A 10,052-nucleotide genomic window follows, 5' to 3' on the forward strand; every position below is an offset into this window, starting at 1 on the left:
GTTGTATGGCATTGAAGCTCATTTGGAGGTTAGTTAGCACAGTGTCCAAGGAAGGGCCAGAAGTATACAGAATGGTGTCGTCTGCGTAGAGGTGGATCAGGGAATCGCCCGCAGCAAGAGCGACATCATTGATATATACAGAGAAAAGAGTCGGCCCGAGAATTGAACCCTGTGGTACCCCCATAGAGACTGCCAGAGGTCCGGACAACATGCCCTCCGATTTGACACACTGAACTCTGTCTCCTCTGTGTTAATCCTGTTGCCCATATGGCAGGTAACTTGTGTCTCTGTCCTCAAGATGCTTGACTCACTACAGCTGCTTTTGAAGAACTTTGAGGTCGTTTGTGCTTTACATTCCGAATTTTGAATGTCTTTGTTGAACATATATATTAGTGTCTAATAAAAAATAGCAATGTATGTAAAGCATCCCCTCTGTTTTAAGGTTAGTGTGTGTGGTGTAGTTTCTGTTGATGTCCACTTGGTGTCAGCACAGTTTCAATAATGCCACACCAGGTTCACATGTTACCATGTGTAACAAATCAAATTGTATTTGTCACATGCGCCGAATTCTACAGGTGTAGACCTTACAGTGAAATGCTTACTTACAAGCCCTAAACCAACAATTGAGATTTAAGAAAAATGCGTGTTAATTAAAAAATAAAAAATAAAAGTAACAAATAATTCAAGAGCAGCAGTAAAATAACAATAGCGAGGATTTATACAGGGGGTACCGGTACAGAGTCAATGTGCGGGAGCACCGGTTAGTCGAGGTAATTGAGGTGTTCCTTTCAAGTCCAGTGGTGTAAATTACTTAACAAAAATGTATTTAAAGTACTCCACTACCTTCCGTTTATATATGTCTATATATATAATGCAGAAAAATACAGTGTGTATGTATATATAATAACAATAATAATAATATCATATAAAAATATATATACATACATACTGTATTTTTCTGCAGTTTTCATTTCACAAATATTTCATCTACATTTCATAGTTTACAATATCAAATCGTTTCATACAGTGTGTGTGTATGTGTGTACAGTGATCCCTCGCCACTTCGCGGTTCACTTATCGCGGATTCGCTATTTCGCGGATTTTCATAATGCATTTTTTTTTTTTTTTTGGTGCATTGTGCTCTGCATTCTGATTCGCTAAAAACTCACTCCCGCTTCTTGTATCAAAACATGCTACGAATTGTGCTATCATTTTGTCGTCTCGTGCAGTTATGTGTACGTACATAAAACAGCTTGGCAAATTTACATTAAGTTGGCCAAATTATCTTGTAATTTCGAACATCTCCTAAACCCATAATGTCGACGAAACGGCCTACACGTGAGTCACTGTATTTGTATACATGTAATAGTTGCTAATTGAAAAAAAAAAAAAAGTTTTCTATTTCGCGGATTTCACTTATCGCGGGTCATTTTCGGAACGTAACCCCCGCGATAAACGAGGGATTACTGTATATATACAGTGGGGAGAACAAGTATTTGATACACTGCCGATTTTGCAGGTTTTCCTACTTACAAAGCATGTAGAGGTCTGTAATTTTTTATCATAGGTACAATTCAACTGTGAGAGACTGAATCTAAAACAAAAATCCAGAAAATCACATTGTATGATTTTTAAGTAATTAATTAGCATTTTATTGCATGACATAAGTATTTGATCACCTACCTACCTACCTCACAGACCTGTTAGTTTTTCTTTAAGAAGCCCTCCTGTTCTCCACTCATTACCTGTATTAACTGCACCTGTTTGAACTCGTTACCTGTATAAAAGACACCTGTCCACACACTCAATCAAACAGACTCCAACCTCTCCACAATGGCCAAGACCAGAGAGCTGTGTAAGGACATCAGGGATAAAATTGTAGACCTGCACAAGGCTGGGATGGGCTACAGGACAATAGGCAAGCAGCTTGGTGAGAAGGCAACAACTGTTGGCGCAATTATTAGAAAATGGAAGAAGTTGAAGATGACGGTCAATCACCCTCGGTCTGGGGCTCCATGCAAGATCTCACCTCGTGGGGCATCAATGATCATGAGGAAGGTGAGGGATCAGCCCAGAACTACACGACAGGACCTGGTCAATGACCCGAAGAGAGCTGGGACCACAGTCTCAAAGAAAACCATTAGTAACACACTACGCCGTCATGGATTAAAATCCTGCAGTGCACGCAAGGTCCCCCTGCTCAAGCCAGCGCATGTCCAGGCCCTTCTGAAGTTTGCCAATGACCATCTGGATGATCCAGAGGAGGAATGCGAGAAGGTCATGTGGTCTGATGAGACAAAAATAGAGCTTTTTGGTCTAAACTCCACTCGCCGTGTTTGGAGGAAGAAGAAGGATAAGTACAACCCCAAGAACACCATCCCAACCGTGAAGCATGGAGGTGGAAACATTGTTCTTTGGGGATGCTTTTCTGCAAAGGGGACAGGACGACTGCACCGTATTGAGGGGAGGATGGATGGGGCCATGTATCGCGAGATCTTGGCCAACAACCTCCTTCCCTCAGTAAGAGCATTGAAGATGGGTCGTGGCTGGGTCTTCCAGCATGACAACGACCTGAAACACACAGCCAGGGCAACTAAGGAGTGGCTCCGTAAGAAGCATCTCAAGGTCCTGGAGTGGCCTAGCCAGTCTCCAGACCTGAACCCAATAGAACATCTTTGGAGGGAGTTGAAAGTCCGTATTGCCCAGCGACAGCCCCGAAACCTGAAGGATCTGGAGAAGGTCTGTATGGAGGAGTGGGCCAAAATCCCTGCTGCAGTGTGGGCAAACCTGGTCAAGAACTACAGGAAACGTATGATCTCTGTAATTGCAAACAAAGGTTTCTGTACCAAATATTAACTTCTGCTTTTCTGATGTATCAAATACTTATGTCATGCAATAAAATGCAAATTAATAATTTAAAAATCATACAATGTGATTTTCTGGATTTTTGTTTTAGATTCCGTCTCTCACAGTTGAAGTGTACCTATGATAAAAATGACAGACCTCTACATGCTTTGTAAGTAGGAAAACCAAAATCGGCAGAATCGGCAGTGTATCAAATACTTGTTCTCCCCACTGTATGTGTATATATATATATATATATATATATACACACACATTCAGATGGGTCATGTACATTCAAGGACATGAACATTTTTACATTGCTAGAGGGAAATGCTTCTCAACTACTGGCCTTGGGACTCCACTACATTCATAAAGAAAATTTTATTTTTACTCCATACAGTTTTCCTGAAACCCAAAAGCACTTGTTACATTTCGAATGCTTCGCCGGACAGGAAAATGTTCCAATTCACACACTTATCAAGAGAACATCCCTGGTCATCCCTACTGCCTCTGATCTAGCGGACTCACTAAACACATGCTTCGTTTGTAAATTATGTCTGAGTGGAGTGTTCCCATGGCTATTTCTTAAATATAAAACAAGAAAATCGTGCCGTCTGGTTTGCTTAATTTAAGGAATGTCCAATAATTTATACTTTTACCACTGATACTTAAGTATATTTTAGCAATGATGTTTACTTTTGATACTTAAGTATATTTAAAAACAAATACTTTTAGACTTTTTCTAATGTAGTATTTTACTGGGTGACTCACTTGAGTCATTTTCTAGTAAGGTATCTTTACTTTTACTCAAGTATGACAATTGTGTACATTTTCCACCACTGTTCAAGACATTTAGCACCCCAGACCCAACGTTCACTTGGTGGCTTGAAGTAGGAGTGCTGAACTAAGATCTGGTTAGCATTTCTGGGTATAGAAATCCATCAACCATTCCTCAGTCTTCTTCTGATGACTACAAGCATATATTATGAACCTTCAAAACCTACACTATAGGATGGATGTGTTTAGGAATGGGGGACGCAATTCGAAAGTTACATGTTTCCAATTACGAGCAAATAGACGCAAGAAATATTATACCATCATCATACTGTATTATTTTACCTTTTTCCCTTCATTTGCCTACTACTGTTTCTAAGCTATCATAACATGTGGGTTTCTTCACGGGGACCAGGAATCAGAACGCCTTTGAATAGTCTACAAAGCATGCCCCCAGGTAAAAGTAGGCTTTTGCAGAGAAGGGTTATATTGTTACTCCACGACATAATATGTTATCACAACTCTATTAAAAGGACATTCTATACAAGGTGTCACGTCATTTGTGCTATTTGATGGGAACTAGCCCCTGTCCCCCTATACACCTCAAGTTTGCTCTTTCAGGCCCACAAAGACAACAAGAAAAATGTTGCCCCATAAATTGCTCCTCTGGGATTTAAACTCTCAAACCCTCCTTTGGAGATGAACCAACATAACCACTACTCTACCAGTCAGACAGATTTAACTTAGAGAATTTGGATGTATTGAGACTCCTTCCCCTTTTCACACGCTATTACCTTACAGCCTTATTCTAAAATAGATTACATTTAAATTTTCCCTCAATCTACACACAATACCCCATAATGACAAAGCGGAAATCAGGGGCCTGTTGCACAAAAGTAGAATTAAGACATCCGGGATAAATGACTCAGCTGAGCTCAATGAAGCCAAAACATGTGCGTCCAGGCTTAATTGATTGCACAAAGACCAAGCCAGGATGAGCAGACACGGATTCATTAAGCCAGGTGAAACCAATCCTGGATAGGTGCGCGCTCACGGCTCACTCAAATAGACCCCGCCACAGATCACAGATTAACTGATTTACCATGGCAACTAGAGCCGCGTACTTTTCCCCGTCGGAAGCACAAATCCTCATGGAGGCATACGAGGAGGTAAAAGATATAATTAAGAAGAAAGGCAACACCGCCACAGTGATAAAGCAAAGAGAAAAAGCGTGGCAAAGTATTGCAGACCGCCTGAATGCGTAAGTAGTGCACAATTACACACTCACCGCTCCGCTGAAACATCACAATTACAATTCAAATATTTAATTCACATCTCCAAGAATGCAGTTGTACTGTAATTATGAAACGGTTAAATTTTTAATTGAAATGCACTGCAGATATGAGTGAAATTGTGTAAAGTAACTCCATCACACTGTATAAAGCTATGATACATTTTTTGATATTTTTACTGAAAACAAGACAAAAATACCAAGTAATTTTTTGCAGTGTGACTCCATTAAATGTGTGTGTGTGTGTGTGTGTGTGTGTGTGTGTGTGTGTAGATTAAACATGAACGGGCCAAAACGGACATGGCAGCAGGTCAAAATCAAATACAAGAACATTCTGCAGAATGGTATGGTCCCTGACTAATATTTAACAAAGCACAAGCATATATTGTACCCAGAAGGTGCCTGCTCACACATTGTCTGTACTGTTTTAGCAGTGAAAAAGAATACCCACAGACAAGGCACGGGTGGTGGGTCACCAAAGGCTGACCTTACCCCAGCAGAGGACATGGCCTTGGAGCTAAATAAAGGCAGGCCCGTCTTAGAGGGGATCCCTGGGGGGAAAGAGACGAGCATAGGTTCCTCCCAAGATGCCACCCGCTTCATTCAAGGTATGTCCTTCCATCTCTACATGGGATACAACCACATTCATATTGAATCAATTTGGACTGTCTGACTTTGGTTTACCTATTGCCTTGCAGTGTCTGGCAGCACTGTGTTCCTGTTAGAGCCACCAGCACAAGCACCAGACGATGCTGATCCAGTGAGTACTCCATCAAAGGCATACTGTAGGCCTGGCATGTCTTGTCTACTAGCTTCAATATGAATCCGATTAAATGTGATAGGGTGAAGGCCCCAGTGCAGCAGCAACAGCACATGATGGAGACGATGATGAGGAGGAGACCATCTCTCTGGATTCCAGAAGGCATGAGGTATCATGTTAAGACTGTGAAAGTACTATTTACTCTACAATGGTGAGGAGTCCTCATCAAAATCAAAAAATCTAATTTCTTTTACAGGACCCAGATGCTATACAGTGGGAAAACCAGCCTGGCAACATAGTGCGTATTAATAAAAGGACACCACATCCTGCCAAATTCCAGCTGCGCTAATTGTATTGTGTTCACAGAGCTCACAAGCTATCAGAAAGTTGTATGGCAACCACCTCCGGCGCCAAATAGAACTGGCAGACATAGACATTCAGTACAAGAAGAAAAAGATGGAAAATCTTGCACTGGAGTCCGAAATAAAAAAGAGGACAATTAGGAAACTGGACCTTGAAATAAAAAAACTTGAGAGGGAGGTGAGATATGCCTTCAATGTACACTGTATGCTAACTGTAACACAAATGTATTAATCATTATTTTTCTTTCCTCCCCCAGCTCCAAGAAGATGACACAGCTCAAAATAAAAATTAGGTATATTCTCGTAAAGTCAAGTGAGCCATGACATATGAGCTCTTATTGTGAGCACACAGGACGGTGGCATCTTTCTAAGGTTTTTTTTATTTTCCCAGCAATCAGTACAACCAAGTCATCGTTATAAGGCATCGCCCTCTTTTGCCCACCCCCCCAGCACCAGGTGTGGCCACTAGCCTATATGAAGGCCCAAAATTGTGTGTTCCTTTCTGCTCTGACAATGGCATGCCCATTCGTGCGAGATGTGGTGGATGAAGAAGCACTTGTGCTGAGGAGAGCCTTCAGGCGAGAAAGGGTCTTCAGGGACCGGTTGGACCCACTGGCCTTCCCTGATGACCATCTATATGAAAGATACAGGTTTTCTGCAGATGGCATCAGGTATCTATGCAGACTACTGGGTCCCAGGATTAAGCACCGCACTGCACGGAGCCATGCACTGAGTGTGGAGCAAATGGTTTGTGTGGCCTTGCGCTTTTTTGCTAGTGGAGCCTTCCTGTACTCAGTGGGGGATGCAGAACAGCTGAACAAGGCCACAATTTGCCGCACAATAAGGAGTGTGTGTCTGGCTATCAAAGCATTAGCAGATGTCTTCATCTCCTTCCCTGGCCACAGAAGACTCTGTGACATCAAAGAGGAGTTCTATAGGATTGCAGGTAAGAGGATCTACAAATTACAGGACAACTGTTAACACATAGTAGGATACTCATTACTTTGTGTGACAGGTTTCCCCAATGTCATTGGTGCAGTGGACTGCACACACATAAGGATAAAAGCCCCCTCAGGTGCCCATGAGGCCGATTTTGTGAATAGGAAATCCTTTCACAGCATTAATGTTCAGGTGAACATAACTTTTTGATATTGTCCATTGACGAACACTCTGCATTGCCAGTGATGTGCATTGATTGGTGTAATATTCCTCATCTTATGATTTCAGATGGTCTGCAATGCTGACTGTGTGATCAGCAATGTTGTGGCAAAATGGCCTGGCTCAGTCCATGACTCCAGAATCTTTCGGGCCTCTGAAATCTATCAGTGCCTATCACAAGGTAAGCCACACAACCCCTATTTATAACCATCATGGCTGTGTCAAGAATATCACTGTGTTTATGAGGTAGTAATGATGAGATTTTGTGTTGACAGGTGAATTCTCTGGTGTGTTGCTGGGAGACAGGGGGTATGGCTGCCAGCCTTTTCTCCTGACACCTTTCACAGACCCCCAGGAAGCACAGCAGGCCTACAACCATGCCCATGCCAGGACCAGGGCCAGAGTTGAAATGACCTTTGGCCTCCTGAAGGCACGCTTTCACTGCCTTCACAAATTAAGGGTCAGCCCTGTTAGGGCATGTGATATTACTGTGGCTTGTGCTGTCCTCCACAATGTGGCCTGCCTGAGGAAGGAGAGGGCCCCCAGAGTGCCACCAGCCATGGACTGGGACAATCCGGCAATCTTCCCTGATGACGACAGTGGTCGGCTGCTGAGGGACCAATATGTGTTGAATTATTTTAGTTAGTATGTGTGCTTTCAATTTTGGTTAAATATGTCCTGCGGTGGCAGAGGAATTTGGGTTTTTTTGGGTTCGTTTTTTGACGAATTTGGCCTCTTATGATGTTTGTGCGGTATACTGTGTGTAATACAAGGCTGCAGGGAGGCTACTGCATCCATTCATTTGTCTGTTCAGTTGATGTGTATGGATTTGTCCTGCATTTATTTTAGTGTGCAGACATGCAGGGTGTGTTATATACAGATCTTTGAATGTGTATGTATCATTTTGTATAATATGCTTGGATTCTGTGCTTTCCATCTTGTAGAGTCACTGTGACTTCAGTTTCGAAAGGAGCTGATGGTTTACCTGCTTTGTTTTGTCCTTATTCAATAAAGGAACATAATGTTACACATTGTGTTTTTATATTCATATGGAATGTGTATTTGTTTATATGACAGAGTACTAGGGCCACACTGAAGAAAAAGGATAAAGTCATAAATTTATGAGGCTGGTTCTTTCTGCAGAAAAGCTACATATTGTTTTTACAGTTTTGATACTTATGACAATGTGATACTTAATATTCTGGCACATCAGCATGTCTTTGTTTATGAAACCATACTGAAGTACAATTTCACGAAATGCCCCACATCTGTCATTTTAACAACTGTCCTCCTTTAAAACAACTGGTTACAATATTATGACTTGTGTTTTTTTCCCCTCTGTGGCCCTAATATTCTATAATTTTATATATAGCCTTATAGTCTATGGGAAACTGTAAATTATCTAGTGATAGCAACATCATCTAAAAATCATTTTTTATCCAAAATCATTGAAATTAATGATCACAAACGTTTAAATAATAACAGTGGGTCTAGTTATATGTGATAACAATGTATAGTGAGCAGTGAAATAACTATTGGTTTCCATTTGTGGTGACTGCTGACTGACATTAGGGATGAGATTAAATAGATCCTGGAATTTAGCCTGGTCTGGAGCAGGCTAGCTCCACAGAATAAATCTCCATGGTAATTTATACCATAACATATCCTCCTGCCCCCTATCCATCTTTAGTGCAACCGGATTACGGATCAATTGAGCCAGGATCACCAAGATATCCTGGATAATCCCTTATCCTAGTTTTGTGCAACAGGCCCCAGGTTTATACATTTTAGCTAATTCATTACAAATAAAAACAGAAATACCTCATTTACGTAATGATTCATACCCTTTGCTATGAGACTCAAATTGAGCTCAGGTGCATCCTGTTTCCATTGATCATCCTAGAGATGTTTCTACAACTTGATTGGAGTACAGCTGTGGTAAATTCAATTGATTTGACATGATTTGGAAAGGCACACACCTGTCTATATAAGGCTCCACAGTTGACAGTGCACCCCACAGCAAAAACCAAGCCAAATCAAACAACATTTTATTTGTCACATGCGCCGAATACAACAGCTGTGGACCTTACCGTGAAGTGCTTACTTACAAGCCCCTTAACCAACAATGCAGGTCAAGAAATAGAGTTAAGAAAATATTTCCTAAATAGTCTAAGGTTTAAAAAAAAAAATGTAAATTCATAAGTAACACAAGAAAATGATGTAACAATAACGAGGCTATACACATGGGGTACCGGTACTGAGTCAATGTGCGGGGGTACAGGTTAGTTGAGGTCATTTGTAAAGTGACTATGCATAGATATTGTCAATAGTGTGGGTTGCCATTTGATTAATTGTTCAGCAGTCTTATGGCTTGGCGGTAGAAGCTGTTAAGGAGCCTTTTGGTCCTAAACTTGGCGCTCCCGTACCACTTGCCGTGCGGTAGCAGAGAGAACAGTGTATAACGTGGGTGACTGGAGTCTTTCCTCTGACACCGCCTATTATATAGGTCCTGGATGGCAGGAAGCTTGGCCCCAGTGATGTACTGGGCCGTAGGCACTACCCTCTGTAGTGCCTTATGGTCATATGCCAAGCAGTTGCCATACCAGGCAGTGATACAACCTCTCAGGATGCTCTCGATGGTGCAGCTGTAGAAGCTTTTGAGGATCTGGGGACCCATGCTAAATATTGTCAGTCTTCTGGAGGGCAAAAGATTTTGTCGTGCCCTCAACTGTGTTGGTGTGTTTTGACCATAATAGTTTGTTGGTGATGAGGACACCAAGGAACTTGAAACTCTCGATTTGCTCCACTTCAGCCCCGTTGATGTTAATGGTGGCCTGTTTGGCCCTCCTTTTCTTATAGTCCA

The 10,052-nt window shown here is 41.7% G+C and overlaps 1 protein-coding gene across 12 annotated transcripts; it reads left to right on the forward strand.

Annotated features, from left to right (window-relative positions):
• The first annotated feature begins 4,565 nt into the window (after nucleotides 1-4,565).
• On the forward strand, nucleotides 4,566-8,237 carry LOC139564408 (putative nuclease HARBI1). Of its 12 annotated transcripts, XM_071383922.1 has the most exons (12): nucleotides 4,567-4,879; nucleotides 5,183-5,253; nucleotides 5,341-5,517; nucleotides 5,608-5,669; nucleotides 5,752-5,838; nucleotides 5,926-5,967; nucleotides 6,036-6,209; nucleotides 6,289-6,324; nucleotides 6,423-6,977; nucleotides 7,047-7,162; nucleotides 7,259-7,370; nucleotides 7,465-8,237. In XM_071383922.1, the coding sequence occupies exons 1-8, from the start codon at nucleotides 4,722-4,724 to the stop codon at nucleotides 6,322-6,324; spliced, it is 807 nt and encodes a 268-aa protein (XP_071240023.1). In that variant the 5' UTR covers nucleotides 4,567-4,721; the 3' UTR covers nucleotides 6,423-6,977; nucleotides 7,047-7,162; nucleotides 7,259-7,370; nucleotides 7,465-8,237. The 12 variants fall into 12 exon arrangements, with proteins under 12 accessions (XP_071240019.1, XP_071240022.1, XP_071240023.1 ...); XM_071383920.1 differs by having other exon boundaries at nucleotides 6,036-6,324; XM_071383913.1 differs by having other exon boundaries at nucleotides 4,573-5,253.
• Nucleotides 8,238-10,052: the final 1,815 nt, after the last annotated feature.

This window comes from Salvelinus alpinus, chromosome 35 (assembly GCF_045679555.1).
Source record: "Salvelinus alpinus chromosome 35, SLU_Salpinus.1, whole genome shotgun sequence".
NCBI classification, from domain to species: Eukaryota; Metazoa; Chordata; class Actinopteri; order Salmoniformes; family Salmonidae; genus Salvelinus; species Salvelinus alpinus.

What these genes read in the sequence shown, in the direction of transcription:
- LOC139564408 (XM_071383911.1), top strand. Translation starts at nt 6,506, where the DNA reads ATGAAGGCCCAAAATTGTGTGTTCCTTTCTGCTCTGACAATGGCATGC. An exon ending in TTCACAGCATTAATGTTCAG is followed by an intron (nt 7,163 to 7,258) that starts GTGAACATAACT and finishes TTATGATTTCAG; the next exon opens with ATGGTCTGCAATGCTGACTG. An exon ending in CTATCAGTGCCTATCACAAG is followed by an intron (nt 7,371 to 7,464) that starts GTAAGCCACACA and finishes TTGTGTTGACAG; the next exon opens with GTGAATTCTCTGGTGTGTTG.